This window comes from Quercus robur, chromosome 3 (assembly GCF_932294415.1).
Source record: "Quercus robur chromosome 3, dhQueRobu3.1, whole genome shotgun sequence".
NCBI lineage: Eukaryota > Viridiplantae > Streptophyta > Magnoliopsida > Fagales > Fagaceae > Quercus > Quercus robur.
In genome coordinates, this window is record NC_065536.1 from 53,757,406 (window position 1) to 53,777,648 (window position 20,243).

Here is a 20,243-nt window from a genome sequence, read left to right on the forward strand (position 1 = left end):
TCCACTAGCTTAAACTTTTGGAACGTGGTAGTTTATCAGTGTTCTATTTTCAGTGCTTTCTAATGAAGACCAATGTCATTTTAGGAATAAAAGAAGTAGCTTCTTGCAGCTTAACATGGCATAATCCTAGCAAGTCCCTTGAGCCATACTGTGGAAAATTGAGAATTAAACTTAAAACAGTTCAAACTTTGTTTTGACCTAAGCAATTATTATCATTATTATTATTTTCCAATAAAATTTGAGCCCATAAGAGAGAGCCTTTTCTAAATCTCTTACAAAAGTATGAGTTCTGCTCAATGACCGAATAAAACAAGGGTTGGAAATAACTTTTAAGAATGACAACAATTCTGTTACTTATCTCTCTGTAGACAGTTTTTCACCCTGAATGCTCTAGGTAAAAGGGAAATGGTAAACTCTATTCTAAAGGATGTGCTTAGGGAAATCACATGAGATGCTCCATACATCACTGGTTTTAATCTTTTTCATTGGGGAAAAAAACATTAGTTAACCTTGAATATTAAACGAAGCTGTACGCATACTTTTTCCAGATTCTAATTATATAAAATTGGCTTTATATCAAATTGGTAAAACTTCTCAACATAAAATCCTATTCACAGAGTAAAAGGCAAAAGGTAAGGTAGACATTTTCTATATCAGAATTTTCATGTGTATAATTAAAGTCCAGTACTTGTTTATTTGATGTATTTTTTTTGGTCTGTGAAACTATTTTAGAAACTCTACCAAGAAGGAGCAAGAACATTTTGGATACATAATACTGGTCCCATTGGCTGCTTGCCTTTTTTTGCTGTATGGAATCCTCCAAAACATTTTAAGTCTGATAAAAACGGCTGTATAAAGTCATACAATCAGTTGGCTCAAGAGTTCAACAAGCAGCTTAAGGACAAAGTCTTCCAATTGAGGACCCAACTCCACCATGCAGTGCTCATCTATGTTGATATCTACACAGCTAAGTACACTCTAATCAGTGAGGCAGAGAAACAAGGTAATCATTTGAGTTTATAATCATTCTTTTTATTTTATGAAGAGGAATCCATATCCCAAAGACCTTGGTAAACCTCAGATGTCCAACCTCACCCACAAGAATTGTGCATCAATTGAGTTCAGAACTAAAACCTCATGGTTCTTGAGCATGTGTTCCACAATTTGAGTTACTAGATGGGTATTTTGAGTTTATAAGTTCCTTCAAAATTTATATCACAAATGACCCCATACTATTGTATTATGACAATTCCTAATTACACTGATGTACAACTCATTTGTCTTCCATGCAATAGCAAGTTGTTTGATTCTTCTTCCATGGGGTACTAGCTAGAAAGAAGAAACATTGCTACTCGTTTGGTATGCCTATACCGAACACCATTCTCACTCAGAATTTCTGTATTAATTGCAGGTTTTGTTAGTCCTCTTGAGTATTGTTGTGGGCATTTAGGTGTTGCTGAATGTTGGCAAACATCGATAGTGAATGGAACTGAAGTTTTTGCGGCTTCTTGCAGTGATCCTTCAAAACACATAAGCTGGGATGGCGTACATTATACTGAAGCTGCAAACAAATGGGTAGCTAACCACATTGTGGACGGCTCACTCTCAGATCCCCCAATCCCCCTTACAAAATCATGTCACAGTGCTGATATTCCTAGCTGAAGTTTGTCACAACCAAGCTCTAGCATGTGTTAGAGCACAAAGATGGTGTCATTTCTTTTTTCTTGGTGGGAATCAAGGGTTGCTGATAGTAAAACTGCAACCTCTCAAATGTTTTTAGAGTCAGGACTCAGGTCAGCAAAGATTGAGAATGCATGTAAGAGAGTCAGGCTGATTACTGGGAATAATTTTGCGCCACTCTTTCAATTAGTAGCATGAACAAATGATAAATGAGACTACTAGCGAGGTGGACCAAATGGAGAAGCGTATTAGGAACATTGTGTAATCATAGAATACTTATTAAGTTATACTGAAATGAGAAGGTTAACATGGATAAATGAAAATACATGGAAATATAATATTCAAATGAGAAAACTTTTTAAGATGAGTGTAAGATGAGGAAGAGTCGCATGAGATGAATTAGTTATGTTCAAAGGAGAGTGATTAATGCACCAGCAAGAAAGATTAAGTTAATAAAATTAATGAAACAAAAAAGTTAGAAAAATATTGAAAATAACATTGATAGAAGTTGTAAAAAAGGCCGTGGTAAAACCACATGGAGTTGGAGGCTAGGGGGATGACCCTGAAATCAATTTAAAATTTTTTATTTATGATAGTAATATAGATATATTTACAAGTTATTTTTATGAAAAATAGCACTTAACTCCATCATAAGTTTTTCGATGTTTATATTCTTGTTAGTATAAGCATAATATACTAACAAATTAAGGCAATCCTCTCAAAATATATGCCAAATATATGTCAAGTGATGATATATATATATATATATATATGTATATATCATATTATATTTTTTTGGGTATAAAATGTACTAATGTCTCTCCAAATTTTATTATCCCTTTCTTATTATGTCATTTAGTTATTGTTTTGATAAAATCTCTACAAATTAGGATTGATTTAATCAAAATATTTTCCAATCTGTTGTCAATAAATTATTAAAAAAGTGTTTTATATAATATTTACATGGCTTATAAATGATTGAGCACATGATAATCCCAAAGGATTAGCCTAATGGTTCCTAAAGCCTCATGATATCTATAAGCTCTTAGATTTGAAATCTCTAATTAACTTCTTGAGACCTCCCTAAAGGATTCTTCTTTGTAATTATGTGGTGTGTGGAACAAGAGACTACACACACTAAAGGAATAGTTAGGTGTTTAAAGATATCTAGACACTCTGTGATTTGCAAAATAGATAAATAAGAAAATAAAATGAAAAATGAATTCATTATATTATTCTCAATATAAATATAAAAGCTAATAATGTAAACAAAGATTTTAAAGATTACTTCATTCTATAAGATGAATTCCAATGATAATTGTAGGGTCATGTTTTTCAGTCCATGCCTAAGATGTATGAGACCTTAGACCAGTGAGCCCGGTATAATGAATTTGTAGAGAATGGGTCAAAGAGCTAGGGTTTAGTGTATGAACAACAGTTAACATGGTGTTTTTCACGATCAAGTTGAGATGAACCGAGTTTTTGAATGAGGGTTGGTCCTCGGCACGATCCGAGGAGCTTTTTCTGGTGCCTCTTGTGTGATAGGGTTTCAGCCCACCTTTTCTACCTCCCTCCACCCTCTTTTATAGTAGTTTCCTTCCTCCTGAATTGGGTTCCTCATGCTGATACTTGTCCCATCAGCCCTTCCTCCAAGTTGTTGAGAGTGGTTGTAAAGGCAGAAAAGCATGACTATGTCAGGTATAAGACATTGAATGCAATAATAGCAGTGGAGTGGTTGTAAAGGCAGAGAAGTACAAGACACTGAATGCAATAATAGCAGTGGAGTGGTTGTAAAGGCAGAGAAGCATGACTATGTCAGGTGCAAGGCACTGAATGCGATAATGGCAGCTTTTCCTCTAAACATTTCCATTTTCTCCGTTGTCCTTTTCTGTTTTAGTACTTTTCCTGTTCCATGGAGTGACCCGGAGTGCCTCTCTCAGTGATAAGCCATTCCCTTGGTCCTCGGCCATACCTGGTCGAGGAGGGATTCTTCCCATGGTCGAGGAGGGGTTCTTCCTTGGACTGGGCCCTTGGCCCAATGTAGATGTTGACATGGACTTCCCGGTCTTTTACTCCCCACGATAATATTCCAAGAATAATGATGAAAGTGATATTATTAAAACAATCCATATCAAATGAATTTGATTAAAACAATAGTAAAATGCATGAGATTTTATTAGAAAATAGTCAAAATTAGAAGAATGGATGTAGTTTATTATAACCATTTAAATATTATACAAAGAGATTACTTTCTAAAAATAAGAATATATATTGTAATTTAAAGATGAAATGGATAAGTAACTGCATATCAAACAAGCTTTGGAAGACCTGCAACTGCAAGTATAAAGTTACTCAAAGCTTAGAGACCCTCTTATATTATTATTAGCCTACACTACTCCCTTTCAAACCTCTTAAGCATTAGTTATAGAAGTTGAAGTCACATTCCATGGTATGTGCAATAAGGATTGATTTTCCTACGAGGATAATGATTATCACATATTTGCTATTGTACATTCACCATACACACTGGTGGCTGCATATAGAGTTCAGGGTGGTCACAGGACCACCCTGACTTGGAAAAAAAATTAATTATTATATGTAAATTTTAAAAAATTTATGATTTTTTATCCTTAAAAAATATTTGGGACTACCCTAAATTTTTTTAGGCTCAAAATAATTACACTTTGGACAAAATTTAACAACAAACTTGATTGTAGATTAAGACTACAACTTTACTTAATATTTTTTTCATTGGATGTGAATTTTGACAAATCCACCATTAGATTACATTATCTTCTCAAATCCTCCATACTTGCAAAATTCCAAAAAAAATCAAATATCAAAAGCTATGTTATCACTCAAATCTTTAAATTTTGAATTTTTGTTGTCTAAAATTATACATAAAAAATAAGTTTATAGATTAAATAGTAAATAACTTCTAATTGACATGAAATTTGACATGTATTTTAAGAACATAAAGAACATACAATTTAACATTTAAATTTTCAAAATATGTAACCATGCTAATTGTTTTAGTGAGAGTTGTAGCCTTAGGCTATAGCTTAGTTTGTAGTCAAACTTTTCTTTAAACTTTGATCCCATTAACAATATATTAGGTCTTTACAAACAAAAAGAAAAAGCCTAAGAAAATTTTTATAGAACTAAAATTTTGAAAAAGATGTAATTTGTAGCATTAATAATAAGACTATCATACAAAGATTTCAAAATAAAAAAATTCAAAAAGAAAATTGTAAGACTTTATGTCTTTGTATGCGTGCGTGCGTGCGTGCGTGTGTGTTTATTTGTTTTATTTTATTTTTATTTTTTTTATGGTCAATATGAAGTTCTATTTTATTAAATTTTATATAATTTAAGTTTTTTAATGATTACCCTGAAAAATATTCTTAGAGTCGCCATTGACCATACACATGGCCACATGGATTAAAGTTGTATTTTGAAAACACAACTTTAAAAGGACTGTGTACAGAATGTGTAATAGTGAGTGTATAACAAGATTTTCTCTTTCTACAATATTCAATTGAACAAGAAGCCAAGCCCATTTATCTTTTTGCTAGCAATCTATATATATCTAAAAGTTGAAGTGTAGCATTTATTGTTGCTACGCTCCAGTTGAGCCACATCAGTATCCACATCATTCTCATTTTTCTTTCCAATCTTCCTATAATTTTTTTTAACATTTACTTTTTTTTTTTTTTAATATTTACACTTTCTGTAACCTTTCTCTATCTTTTACCTTTTCATTTTCCCACTACCCTCTACCTTAATATCACTTTTCATATCCCCACTACCCTCTACCTTACCTTTTCATTTCCCCACTACCCTCTACCTTAATATCACTCTTCATCTTTCCCTTTATCTTCCTTTTTTTTGTCCTTTCTTATTCACACACTCTTACTATAAATTTGTCATTCTCTCTTCCATTCTTTACATACTTTTCCCTCACAAAAAAGTTTCTCTCTCTCTCTCTCTCTCAATTTTTTGGTGAATTTTTTTACTTTTCTTGCATCTTTGCTTTAGGTTGATAATTGTTGTGTTCTTTAGAACTTTATATTGAATTGATGCAATTTAGTTTTGTGATTTAAGTTTTTTTCTCTCTTTAATTTTTAATTTTATTACATGTTTTTTTCTTTAAATTCTTAGTTTGGGTTGCTTTGAATTCACCTATTTAGTTGTTCTATATATGTTATTTTTGTACAACATGACATTTTTTTTTATGAAATTCCTTTAGACTTGATATGTTATCTTTTCATTTGATTTTTTTTTTCTCTCCTCATGTGCAGTGATTGACTTCTAACATAAACTATTCTTTTTATATATTTAGAAATCTATTTCTTCTTAATTCCGACCATTTAAATTTTGTATGGGCCATGGATTCTATTGAGCAGTTAATATGAAAAACAAAATAAAAGTAAAATAAATTATACACTAATTTGCTTTATAGGGATCGACTCCTCTAAGTTATACATTGTTCCTTAAAAGTAGTGCAAGAGAAACTAATGTTTGGTCTATATATGTAACTAATGTTTCTAATCTTTTGAAAGTTTGTGAAGCTTATACCCTACTAACTAGGCCATCTAAATCATTTGAATTAAAAATCAACTATAACATAAGGAACAAAGGGGTCATAATGCATTCATGTTCTCCTTATATCGTGATAAATCTGAGTAGTTGAATAGTATTATTGTTTAATTTACCACTATTACATATTTTTTCCTGAAAGCTACATACCATCAATTGCTACACCCAATGGATATTTCAAAGTTCATTTACATGATTACTTTGCTTTGTGGTGAGTTGAAACACTGTTGGGTAATGATGTAAGTTAGATTGAATGTGTAGCCTCTTAACTTACAAATGGTAAGTACTGATTTATGCTAAGTTTTTGTTATTGGTATTCTTTAGAGCTATAATGGTTGATAGTTCTAATGAAGCTTCATTAATTTATGTGAGGCTTCAATTTCACACAAATGACAAGCAATAAAATAAGACAATTCATGTTCAGCTTTCAGGTTTATTCTATTAAAAAAATGCTTAGCTTTTTTGGCAACTACCAATTCATTTTGTTAACTCAACATCATAAAGTAACTTTAATTTAGTTATATGGATAGGGTTTATCATTTTTCAAGTTGCAAAAAAATATATATATTCAAGCTAATATCAATAGCATTACTACAAGAGAAATGATATGTCTACAACATTTTTACAACAAATCCTAAGTGGCAGGTTGTTACTGGTTGTTATTGTTAAGACAAAAAAGTAATCTTAGTGTTAGTTTCAAATTTGAACCAATAACAACTAACCACCTGTGATTTGTTGTAAAAATGTTATAGACGTAGCATCTCTCTTACTACAATTGACCATTTAAATTCAGTCATACCCTCCATATCATTAAATTATTAATATTTTCTCATTTTTTTTAATTTTAAAAAAATTAAACATATAATGTTTTAATTAAATACAAATAAATAAAAATTTCCTTATAAAATCGTACCCATTTTTTTAAACATTTACACTTTCTTCAACATTTCTCATTCATTTCACATTTTCATCTCCCCACTACCGTCTACCTTAATATCACTCTTTATCTTTTCCTTTATCTTCATTTATTTTGTTTCTTCTTATTCTTATCCTCTTATTATAAATTTTTCATTATCTTTTCTATTCTATATTTCTATGCATAATTTCGCTCACAAAAAATGTTATTTCTCTCTCTCAAATTTTTGGTGGATTTTTTATTTTTCTTGCATCTCTACTTTAGGTTATCATTTTTTTTGTATTTTTAAGAACTCTACTTTGAGTTGATACAATTTAGTTTTGTGTTTTAATTTTTTTTCTTTTTTGTTCTCTTTTATTGTTAAATGTTATCCTATTACATTATATAGAATATAATATTATTCTAATACATAGAATAATTTGGATAATTTTACCATATAAGAATTTTACATAAGTTACATAGACAAAAGTAAAACAATAATATATTTATATAAATATAAATATATTTATGAGATAACCCTAAAAAAATTATCACACACAACGCGCAGGTGTGCGACTAGTTTGAATAAAAAGGAATTAACTAACCACCGCGTACCTTTTGTGCGGTGGTCACTCTACAAGTATAAGTGTTTGTAAGGTGTGGAAAGTAAGGGCTGTGATTCAAGTTTCTAGGAGGGAGTTTCACACACTTATACACTTAGATTAAGTTAGAGTTAAAAAAAAAAAAAAAAAAAAAAAAAAAAAAGAAGAAGAAGAAGAAGAAGGAATTAACTCACAAGGTATAATCCCAAAAAATTGGGATCAAACATGCACATGCTATTGTATTTTCAAAGTTGAGTATTTTATTAAGGTTGTAAATAGACAGAATTGTCTGTTTATGAATAGTTCAGGTTCAACTCATAAAAAAAACTTGTTTATGTTAACTTAAATAATAAATGAGTCAAACTCAAGATCATATTTATGGTCTGTTTGGATTGAGGGAGAGGGAGGGGGAGTAGAGTAGAGTAGAGTAGATTTAGCACAAAATTAACTTATTTTAGCCAACTCTATTCTATTCCCCTTCACTCCCCCTTCTCACACCCTCCATCCAAACAAGCCATTAAACTAGACTATTAAACAATTCAAACTCAAATATAATATTACGTCCATGAACAAACTTGAGTATAAAACTCGATAAATAAATAAATACGTATAGAGTTATATATAATTAAAATTATATTAAGTTTTATAAATAAGCTCAAAAAAGAGACCAAAATATTATTTGTAATTTATTAATAATATAAATAATCTATTTTGTAGTAAAATTCATATATAATTTTTAATAAGACAAGGCTAGTAAAACTAATTTGTATAAGTTCTTACATAAAATCATATTAAACAAACTCAAATAATATAATTTTAAATATAACCTAGCCATTAATTATTAGCATATATTATTATAGGGTAAAAATTTCCGAACGTGGTGTATAGGGGGAAGATGTAAACTATAGCTTGTGAATAAACTCAAATTCATTTGACAAAAAAATAAATCAAATTTAAACACACAATCTAGCTCACAATTATCGAGCTCAACTCATTTTGAAATAAAATCCTGTTGAGTCTGAAACCTCCCAAACCAGCTTCTTTATTTTAAGGTCTACTTTTTATATTATATATATATTTTTTTAAAGATCTACTTTACTTCTTTTTGGAAAAAAAAAGGGGTCTACTTTACTTGCTTTTTTTTTTTTTTGAAATCACTTTACTTGCTTTAAGTTGCTTAGGACTTTGTTTATTATTATTGGTTAATAGTAACTTGTCTCACTTTGTGATACTATTGGACATGTCACATTAATGTATAAAGATGCTATGATTGGTCAACGTGTTCTCAGATTAAACTTAAAAGTCTCCCAAAATGGTTAAATCTGCAACTGTTGAAGTCCTGATGCAACTATACTCCAAGCTTCTTAAGGTAAAGTGCTTTTTTTTTCCTCCTTTGTGCTAAACTACAGTTGTTTTGAGTTCATTCTCATGATCATACTCTACGGTTTCAATTTCTTTGCAGAATTGATGTAGCATCAGCAAGAACTTAAAATAATAGATTTTTAGCTTTATCTTCTTTCCTAGCAAGAATAGGAAAATAAATAAAGTATAAATATTGGTTTTTTCCTTCGCATTCTTCCTTAAATTTTACTTACTTTTACATGATATTATAAATATTGTTCTATGTCACTGCTTATGTAAACCTTTTTTTTTTTTTTTTCTTTTTTTCTTTTTTTGAGGGAGAAATGCTTTTGTAAACTTGTACTAAATCCTTCCACATATGAACCATCAAACCCATGATCCTTTTTGGAAGATGTATCATCATGAACCTTAACTTCCTCAATGGAGCTCCCAATGGCCTAAAACAGCAATATATTTCTTGTTTGATTAAAAGTTAGAGTGAACAAAGTAAGAGGATTCAATGCACCGGTTTAGGCTTTTCAGAGGGAAATTGGAAGGTCCTTGGTGGATAAATAATGGTGTAGGAGCAGCAGCAATTGGAGTTGTTTTGATTGCTACTTCGTTACTTGTTGGTCCGTCATGGGGTTGTCACATTCCAGCAATCTACAACTTTGGCGATTCAAACTCAGATACAGGCAGTGTCTCAGCAGCATTTCGTCGGCTACCCCCTCCCTATGGTGAGACTTTCTTTGGTAAACCTTCTGGTCGGTATTCTGATGGGCGTCTAATCATTGACTTTATAGGTAAGCATGCTCTTCTCAGCTATTCATTTATCCTCTACTCTAGCTAGGGAATATGGTAGTTATTTTTTTTTGGGTCTATGGAATGTGATAGAATGACGAAAAAGAATATATGTAACATTTCCTGACTAGTCTGTTGATCCATAATAGACCCAAAATTTTGGTATTAAGGCTTGGTTTTCGTTGTTGTTGTCTATGGGATGTGATAGTTTGGATGTTGCTATGATGGGATTATTTCTTGGACTCCCACCAACCATTTTCATAGAATACATTTTCTCTTTGGGCTGATCATACCTCTGGTGATGATTGTCTGTGCTAATTTTTGTACTGATATAATGTCATAACATAAACAGTGTTAATGTAAAACTTATTTGATGTTCTACATACAACCCATGTTGATGACTTTGTTTGGTTAGGATCTTGTAACCTAGTGTCATGTGGGGAGAGCCTAGGTTTGAATCTGCGGTTTCGTTGTCTTCTTAATGTGGCAAAAGAAAAAAGATGACCTTTTTTTTTCTTCTTCTTTTTTTTTCATTTTCTACAGCTGAGAAGTTGGGGCTTCCCTTCTTGAGTGCATATCTTGATTCTATAGAACCAAACTTTAGACATGGAGCAAATTTTGGTGCAAGTGGGTCTACAATCCAGCAAACTGATGCCAAATTATTTGGGGCAGGTTTTAACCCCTTATCTCTCAATATACAGCTTTTGCAGTTTGAACAATTTAAAGACCGTACCAAGGAGCCATTCAACCAAGGTTAGAAAAATCTACTGCTGATTTCTCTAGGCAAGGCAATTTTTTTTTTAAAATTTCTGCTGTCATTTACTGAGAAATGCTTTTGACCTTTTACTTTCTAGTAATGCTTGTATATGCTTTCAGCTAAAAGTTCTTGGATTAAAAATAACCTCCCAAGACCAGAGGAATTCTCAAAGGCCCTGTACACATTGGACTGTGGACAAAATGATCTTCATTTTGGACTTGTACAAACTACAGAGGAGCAAGTGCGAGCATCCATCCCCAATATAATTGATATGTTTGCTGTGGCTGTAAAGGTAACTTAAATATATTTGTTAGAATAACAGTAAGTTATTAACTTTATAAATTCACTATTTTCAGCCACTTAAGTTTTCGGAGCAAATGGTAATTTATCAAGATACCAACAAGTGGTGTGAGATTGAACCCTTTTCCACTCTACCCACCATAAAATGTTCAAAATTTCAGGTGTTATGTCTCACTCTCACCTATTGAAGGGAAGTTTGGGTCCATACATGAGGAAAAGTGTTAAAATAATGGTTATGTGATTAAATTCAGCTTTTGCACTAGCTTAAACTTTTGGAACATGGTAGTTTCAGTATCATACATGAGGAAAAGTGTTAAAATAATGGTTGTGTGATTAAATTCAGCTTTTCCACTAGCTTAAACTTTTGGAACATGGTAGTTTCAGTATTCTATTTTCAGTGCTTTCTAATGAAGACCAATGCCATTTTAGGAATAAACCAAGTAGCTTCTTGCAGCTTAACATTGCATAATCCTAGCAAGTCCCTTGAGCCATACTGTGGAAAATTGAGAATTAAACTTAAAACAGTTCAAACTTTGTTTTGACCTAAGCAATTATTATCATTATTATCATCTTCCAATTAAATTTGTGCCCATAAGAGAGAGCCTTTTCTAAATCTCTTACAAAAGTATGAGTTCTGTGCAATGACCCAATAAAACAAGGGTTGTAAATAACTTTTAAGAATGACAACAATTCTGTTACTTATCTCTCTGTAGACAGTTTTTCACCCTGAATGCTCTAGGTAAAAGGGAAATGGTAAACTCTATTCTAAAGGATGTGCTTAGGGAAATCACATGAGATGCTCCATACATCACTGGTTTTAATCTTTTTCATTGGGGAAAAAAGCATTAGTTAACCTTGAATATTAAACAAAGCTGTACACATACTTTTTCCAGATTCTAATTATATAAAATTGGCTTTATACCAAATTGGTAAAACTTCTCAACATAAAATCCTATTCACAAAGTAAAAGGCAAAGGGTGAGGTAGACATTTTCTATATCAGAATTTTCATGTGTATAATTAAAGTCCAGTACTTGTTTATTTGATGTATTTTTTTTTTTTTTGGTCTATGAAACTATTTTAGAGACTCTACCATGAAGGAGCAAGAACATTTTGGATACATAATACCGGTCCCATTGGTTGCTTGCCTTTTTTTGCTGTATGGAATCGTCCAAAACATTTTAAGTCTGATCAAAACGGCTGCATAAAGTCTTACAATCAGTTGGCTCAAGAGTTCAACAAGCAGCTTAAGGACAAAGTCTTCCAACTGAGGACCAAACTCCACCATGCAGTGCTCATCTATGTTGATATCTACACAGCTAAGTACACTCTAATCAGTGAGGCAGAGAAACAAGGTAATCATTTGAGTTTATAATCATTCTTTTTATTTTATGAAGAGGAATCCATGTCCCAAAGACCTTGGTAAACCTCGGATGTCCGACCTGACCCACAAGAATTGTGCATCAATTGAGTTCAGAACTTAAAACCTCATGGTTCTTGAGCATGTGTTCCACAATTTGAGTTACTAGATGGGTATTTCTAGTTTATAAGTTCCTTCAAAATTTATATCACAAATGAACCCATACTATTGTATTATGAAAATTCCTAATTACACTGATGTACAACTCATTTGTCTTCCATGCAATAGCAAGTTGTTTGATTCTTCTTCCATGGGGTACTAGCTAGAAAGAAGAAACATTGTTACTCTTTTGGTGTGCCTATACCGAACACCATTCTCACTCAGAGTTTCTGTATTAATTGCAGGTTTTGTTAGTCCTCTTGGGTATTGTTGTGGGCATTTAGGTGTTGCTGAATGTTGGCAAACATCAATAGTGAATGGAACTGAAGTTTTTGCGGCTTCTTGCAGTGATCCTTCAAAACACATAAGCTGGGATGGCGCACATTATACAGAAGCTGCAAACAAATGGGTAGCTAACCACATTGTGGATGGCTCACTCTCAGATCCCCCAATTCCCCTGAGAAAATCATGTCATAGTTCTCCCTAGGTGAAGTATGTCACAACCAAGTTATAGCATGTGTTAGAGCTCAAAGATGGTGTCATTTCTTTTTTCTTGGTGGGAATCAAGGGATAAGCAAAGATGAAATGGATAAGTAAGCAAAGATAAGCAAAGATGAAAGGACAAGTTCTAGTCAGGACTCAGGTAAGCAAAGATGAAATGGATAAGTAACTGCACATCAAACAAGCTTTGGAAGACCTGCAACTGCAAGTATAAAGTTACTCAAAGCTTAGAGACCCTCTTATTTTATTATTAGCCTACACTACTCCCTTTCAAACCTCTTAAGCATTAGTTACAGAAGTTGTAGTCACATTCCATGGTATGTGCAACAAGGATTGATTTTCTTACGGGGATAATGATTATCACATATTTGCTATTGTACACTCACCATGCACACTGGTGGCTCCATATAGAGTTCAGGGTGGTCACAGGACCACCCTGACTTGGAAAAAAAATAATTATTATATGTAAATTTTCAAAATTTTATGATTTTTTATCCTCAAAAAATATTTGGGACCACCCTAAATTTTTTTAGGCTCAACATAATTACACTTTGGACAAAATTTAGCAAAAGCAATCAATGTTCTTGTGACATGGGAAGTTTATGAATATTTGTGTGTGCATAACTGGTATTGAAACTTTTGCTATTACATATATTTTGATCATGTTTTCTAGTTAATTATATTATCAGGGAGAATCTTTTGCTATTATTAATTGGTGTTGTGTCCAATTATGCTGTGGACCAAATTACACTATCTTTGCTTGCCTTTGCCTGAACACTAACACAGACAATCTTTCTGATGCGGGAGATGCAAAAAGATTTTTATTTAGTATTATTTATGTTTGCAAGTCAATTGTATTTTTTATGTTTTTGTCCTAGTAGTTTATTAGGCTATTAATATTTTAATTTGGAAGCAAGGTTATTTTCGTAATAAGGCAATTAGGATTTCTTGGCCAATTAGAACTAGGGTTTAGCAATCCTTTATAAGCAACCTATTGTACTCCTTGAGGAGGTAGTTGATATTTTGATGAATGAAAAAAAATAGCCATTTGGTCTTTCTTTGGTCTGGTGCTGACTCTTAGTGGTTTCCCTGCTTGGTGCTGACTCTAAGCAAGGCTTAGGTGCTGACTTCTAGGTCATATCCCTTTTATTTTATTGTTGTTTCAGTTTTGTTCTGGTTGTCCTACGTCATATTTGGTATCAGAGCAGACTTCCGGTCCATACAACACAACCGTAGACAACCAATTAAAAGCAAAACCATCAAAAGAGCAAGCTAGCCAAATATGACAGTACCTTTCAAGTTTTTGCCCCATGAGATCTTGGACAAGCCTAAACCAGCCCCGACAATCCGTATATACCCCTCAGCCCCACATGAGTTTTTCACCCCCAAGCCAACAGAGAAACCTCAGCCTCGCGCGCCATTGGTTCTATTGCAATGCCAAACTTGCATCTATCCAATCTCATGAGGTAACCCACTGGTCTGTCTAAATTCCCCTATTTCCCTTCTTTAGCCATTTACGTAACCAAGATTTTTGTTTTAAAAGGAAAAAAAAAAACCAGCGCATTTGTCTCTCAAAATTGTACCTGACCCATTAGCCACTCAAACACAATTTTACCCGGCCCAAATAAAGAACCCGACACAGCCCATTATAAATTTAGCTCAATCCAATGGCTGGCACCCAATAAATAAAAAAAAAAAAAAAAAAAAAAGTCATCCTATTGCAAAACCCACAGCTTGATCCTTTTAACAAGCCCTAAGCCTAGCTTATACAACTCCAATTTTCCTTTAAAAGTAGAAGACCCGACACCCCCCCCCCCCCCCCCCCCCCCCACACACACACACACACATAAAAATCAGAACATCAGTTTCAACTTTCAATCTCTGTGTTTTGTGCCCCTAAGTCTGAGCTAAAAAAAAAATGACTTCCTTTCATATTGAACTTGAAAAGCAGCTTAAGGAGGCTGGGAATAGACTCCTTAATGCTCATTTCTCCATTGATGATCTCCTTACTCTTTTTGATGAAGTTGAAAATTTGTTAGCATACGTGGAGCAAGTACCATCCAAATCAATGTGAGATGCACTTTTTCCCTCAGTAAAGGCTTTGATCAATAATAAACTTTTGAGATATGCTAAAATGGATGTGAAGGTTGCAGTTATATCTTGCATTATTGAAATTACAAGAATAACAGCACCAGATGCCCCATATAAGGATGAGCAAATGAAGGAAATATTTCAATTGATTGTGGCAGCATGTGAAAATATGTCTCATGTATCTACTCGCTTATAAGAAGGTGACTTCAATTCTTGATACCATTGCAAAGGTCAAGTTATGCTTGGTGATGTTGGATCTTGAGTGTGATGCATTGGTTGTTGAGATGTTTCAAAGGTTCTTGAAGATGATTAGGTCCAACCATCCACCTGTTGTACTCTTAGCCATGGAAACAATTATGAGTCTGGTCATAAATGAAAGTGAAGACATTTCCTTGGATCTTCTTAGTTCACTTTTTGCTATTATAAGAAAGGCAAATTAGAATGTTTCACCTATTTCGTGCACATTGGGGGAGCAAATAATCACTAGGATTAATGCCCAGCTAGAAAAGATAATGGCATCCACTCAAAAACTACCCAACAAGCATGAGGGTGCACATGATGTGAAATTTGAAGTTGTTGAACGTGCTTCTGATCAACCCTCCACAGTCCTTGAGGATCTACATCTTGGTGAAGTCGAAGAGGTTAAAACCACAGTGCTTGCTATGCTTCATAAGGTTCGAGAAGAGATTATACTGATTCCACACTGATTTTGTTATTCCAAATGACTTTGATGTGGTGGAATTCAAGGTTTTTCTTTTCCCTATGCTCCCTAAGGTGATTTCAGACGAAGCAAGTGTTATTTGTCAACATCCTAATCCTTCAATCCTTTAAAACTCGAGGTCGAGTTTTCTCTAACCAGAGGAGAATGATGCAGGAGACGCAAGAAGATTTTTATTTAGTATTATTTATGTTTGCAAGTCAATTGTATTTTTTATGTTTTAGGTCCTAGTAGTTTATTAGGCTATTAATATTTTAATTTGGAAGCAATGTTATTTTTGTAATAAGGCAATTAGGGTTTTCTAGCCAATTAGAACTAGGGTTTAGCAATCCTTTATAAGCAACTTATTGTACTCCTTGAGGAGGTAGTTGATATTTTGATGAATGAAAAAAAAATGGCTGTTTGGTCTTTCTTTGGTTTGGTGCTGACTCCAGGTCTACCCTAGGTGATGACTCCTAGTGGTTTCCCCGCTTGGTGCTAACTCCAAGCAAAGCCTAGGTGCTGACTCCTAGGTCATATCTCTTTATTTTATTGTTGTTTCAATTTTGTTCTGGTTGTCCTGCATCACTTTCATATAACCAAGCTGTTTGTAGATTGGCGTCAAAATGTACTTGTTGATGCTTTATACTTGCTAATGAAGGATGGGTGTGATCAGTTTAAAATTTTAAATAGTGAGCTACAAGTTCTTAAACCCTTAAACTCTGTTGTGGGAATATCTAACTCTCAGCATGCTCTCTCTCTCTCTCATGAAAGCATACACAAGGGGGAAAAAAAACCTTGATCGGGTCATTTCATTTTTTTTAATGTATAAAAATCATATCATGTATGGATTTAAACCACCCAAAAAATTATAAAATTTTAGAACATTTTTAAATTTTTACTTAAATTAGAGAAGTATAGTAATTTATATCTTTTCCTTATCTGTTGGTAAAAAGTGTTACATACATAATGACACACCTTAACAAATACCATCAATAGATTCAATACTATCAATAAAAGTAATGAAGTTTGAAATATTTGCACATAAGTTGAAATATTTGTGAACAAGTTTAGTATGAAAAATGTTTGATATACGTTATATATGTTTAATTATAGTTCACTGTATTTTTGTCTGATATGATAAATTGGATAAATTGGATATATTATTTTTATAGGTACTTTAATAAAACACTACAAAGGATATATTATTATTTATTTATTATCATTGGATTATCACTTGAACTTAGCTGTTGACTGTTTGGCTAAACAATCACTTTTAGACAAACCCAATAACAATTATTTTACCACCACAACTTTTGCAATAACCAATGAAGTGGATCACAATTTTTTTAATTTTGGCCCCGTTTGGTATACGACTTCAAACACATGTTTTCAGTTTTTAAATAATATTGTATGCATTTCTACACACTTTTTCACCCACAAATATTTCCAAAAAAATTAAAAATTATTGTTTAAATACACGTACCAAACAGGTTATTATTGAGTTAGATAGATAATGGGAGAGGAGGTGATATAAAACACAACAAACCTTATATAATTATTTTTTTATTATCATTGGGGTATTACTTGAATTTTAAGTAGTTGACTATTAGTGATAAACAATCACTATTAAAAGAACACCCCAATAAATTTTCTTGACCAGTCCCTCTGTCATTGTACATCTAAGTTCTAGGGTCAAAAGTTACCTAATACTTAAAGTTGCCTAAGAAGAGTGGAGTCTTCGTTAATTATCTTTCACTAAGGTGAACTGGTTTTCAAGGTACACGTGATTGAGTAGGTCCTTGACAAGTTGACGATAGCTTGCATTTGCCTTCTTTCATATGTCAAATAATTGATTTAATTTATTTTTATTTTTAAAAGAAGAATTACTGATTTAAGTTATTTGAGTTAGACGTGTTAATTAAGTTGCACGCTATTTCTTTGTCATGGCTTTCATAGCTTCATCTCCAACTCCCTTGTCAAATTGCATTAAAATCCATCTGGGTGCAAAGTTTTTTTTTGTCGAATTTGGATTTCAAATCTTCCTAAACTAAAAATCAACCAATATTTTAAGTATGATGATAAAAAGTAATTATCATATAATGTAAGTTAAAATTCTATTATATTTCTTAAAAATAAATAAATAAAAAGAAGCTACATCCAAGACTTTTAGTATATATGGCTATCAAGCTCTATATACCAGCTAGTCAAGTCAGCCACAACCTATACTCTTCATTAGAAAAAAAATGATGAATCCTACTAAAGGGTCATGGAATACATTGCTGCTTCTCTCCCTTCTTGTTTGCCCAATTTGCATTTCCCTTGACACCATAACACCAGACCAACCCCTCAAGGATGGTCAACTTCTACTCTCAAACCAAAAAACCTTTGCACTTGGGTTTTTCAACCCCGACAATTCCAGTTACCGCTACGTTGGAATTTGGTATAAGCAAATTACCGAACAAACTGTTGTATGGGTTGCAAATAGAAACAATCCTCTTAATGATACCTCCGGAGTCCTCTCCATCAATGGTAAGGGAAACCTTGAACTGCACACCCAAAACCAAACCATTCCTCTTTGGTCCACCAATGTTTCTTTTTCTATCTCATCCACAAATAATTCTATGGCTAAGCTCTTAGATATAGGAAATCTTGTTTTGGTTCAACAAGACAATCAATGTGTTACAAGGCAAAGTTTTGATTATCCCACCAATACTATGCTTCCACTTTATGAAACTTGGGCTGGACTGGCGGACTGGGTTGAACCGGTTCTTAACATCTTGGAAGTCCAAAGATGATCTGGGAATTGGCAACTATTCATACCAAATGGTTCCAGTTGGGTACCCTCAAATGAGCTTATACATGGGTTAGACTCTATTATGGCGTGCTGGATCTTGGACTGGTCTAAGATGGAGTGGTGTACCCAAAATGACATCAAATTACTTCAATATTAGTTTTGTGAATAATCAAGATGAAGTCACCATTATGTACGGTACATCTTCAAAATTAGCTAGCCCCAAAGTTTTTACTAAAATGGTGGTGGATGAATCAGGAATTATGCAACGGTCCTTATGGCACGAGACTAGATGGGTCGAATATTAGTCTACCCCACAAGAGTTATGTGATAAGTATTTGAATTGCAGTCCAAATAGTTATTGTGACCCATACAAAGGGGTCAATTTTGAGTGCATGTGCTTTCCTGGGTTTGAACCCAAGTTATCTCGTGATTGGTACTTTACAGACGGGTAAAGTGGTTGTGTGAGGGAGAAGCAAGGAGTGTCCATGCGCAACAATGGAGAAGGGTTCATGAATTTGGCACATGTGAAGGTGCTAGATACTTCAATGGCACGTGTGGACATGAGTTTGAGTTTGGAAGTGTGTGAGCAAAAGTATTTGAGGACTTGTTCTTGTATGGCTTATGCAAGTGCAAATGAGAGTGAGGGAGGGATTGGTTGCTTGACATGGCAAGAGGACTTTGTGGACACAAGAACATATTCTGATGTAGGACAAGATTTATACATACATGTGGATGCGGTTGTATTAGGTACTTTTTCATCTTTTGCCTTTAAAATTTTGATAAATTTTTTTGCAAAAATACACAGTGAGTTCCCTCACCCCATTTGGTGGCTAGGTCACCGGTTTAGTGAGCTAGGTAGATGATGTCGGTAATCCGATGGTTAAAGCCAACACTCCAACGATCACCACCAATGTTCTGGTGGCTAGAGCCATCACTCTGGCAATTGGTGTTGGCGATCCGATCACTGAAGCTGCGTGCTAGAGGCTTGATAACCGAAGCCACCATTCTGGTGGCTGGAGACATTGCTCTGGCAGTAGTTGCCCCCTATCCGGTTGTTGAAGACATCGTTCAAGCTACAATTCCGATAGTCTGGTCACTAGGCCTCCTACACTAGTGGATCTGGTGGCTTAACTACTAATTTTGGTTGTTTGCTTGAAAATTTTTATTTGTCATACTAAACACCTAAAAATGATTAGTCTATTTTTAGAGTATTAGTCAAAGTTCATGTCTATTGTATTATATTAGTTTGAAACTAGCCGCGAACCCGCACATTGTGCGTGATAATTATTTTTATGGTGGTTTTATTAAAAAAAATTACAATTTAAACTAATATAATAATGAGTAATGTATTTCGTAATTATATTTTTATTTATTATAGGAACAATCATAAATGTAATATAGGAACAATCCAAAACACCAAAAAAATGTAAACTAAAAAAAAATTAATATAACTTAACAATGATTAATTGAACCAATATTAGGATAAAATTTTGTTTTTGATAATCTATTAATGTTATTTTCTTTGTAGAAATTATAATTTCACCCGCCCAAAACATATTATCAAATAAACAATTATTAGTAAAATCTAAGAATTAAATTTCTATATATGCATTGTTATAAAATAATAATAATAAAAATAAAATTGCAAAAGTTAAAATTTGTCA

At 33.1% G+C, this 20,243-nt stretch overlaps 3 protein-coding genes and 1 long non-coding RNA gene across 12 annotated transcripts in view; 2 read left to right on the forward strand and 2 right to left on the reverse strand.

The window, feature by feature from the left end:
- The window catches only part of LOC126718376 (GDSL esterase/lipase At3g27950-like), a 30,881-nt gene extending 18,149 nt beyond the window's left edge, over positions 1-12,732 (forward strand). For 5 of the 8 annotated variants that reach the window (XM_050420525.1, XM_050420528.1, XM_050420523.1 and 2 more), the window contains 2 exons: positions 733-1,003; positions 1,412-2,042. In XM_050420525.1, the coding sequence (XP_050276482.1) occupies positions 733-1,003; positions 1,412-1,662 (522 nt within the window). In that variant the 3' untranslated portion in view covers positions 1,663-2,042. Of the gene's footprint in view, positions 1-732; positions 1,004-1,411; positions 2,043-12,390 lie in introns of those variants that run through there. The other 3 variants (XR_007652898.1, XM_050420529.1, XM_050420522.1) reach the window with 3 other exon arrangements.
- The window catches only part of LOC126718374 (twinkle homolog protein, chloroplastic/mitochondrial), an 83,015-nt gene that overhangs the window by 5,399 nt on the left and 57,373 nt on the right, over positions 1-20,243 (reverse strand). The gene's annotated exons all lie outside the window — the stretch shown is intronic.
- On the reverse strand, positions 389-11,968 carry LOC126718379 (uncharacterized). Its single transcript, XR_007652899.1, has 2 exons — positions 11,830-11,968; positions 389-509 (listed from the first exon to the last, which is right to left on the reverse strand). It is a non-coding gene; the product is annotated as an uncharacterized LOC126718379 (long non-coding RNA).
- LOC126718378 (GDSL esterase/lipase At5g14450-like) lies at positions 9,032-13,657 on the forward strand. 2 transcript variants are annotated; one of them, XM_050420531.1, is made up of 7 exons: positions 9,061-9,145; positions 9,239-9,322; positions 9,456-9,920; positions 10,462-10,671; positions 10,795-10,967; positions 12,059-12,329; positions 12,739-13,657. In XM_050420531.1, the coding sequence occupies exons 3-7, from the start codon at positions 9,638-9,640 to the stop codon at positions 12,978-12,980; spliced, it is 1,179 nt and encodes a 392-aa protein (XP_050276488.1). In that variant the 5' UTR covers positions 9,061-9,145; positions 9,239-9,322; positions 9,456-9,637; the 3' UTR covers positions 12,981-13,657. The 2 variants fall into 2 exon arrangements, with proteins under 2 accessions (XP_050276487.1, XP_050276488.1); XM_050420530.1 differs by lacking the exon at positions 9,239-9,322 and having other exon boundaries at positions 9,032-9,145.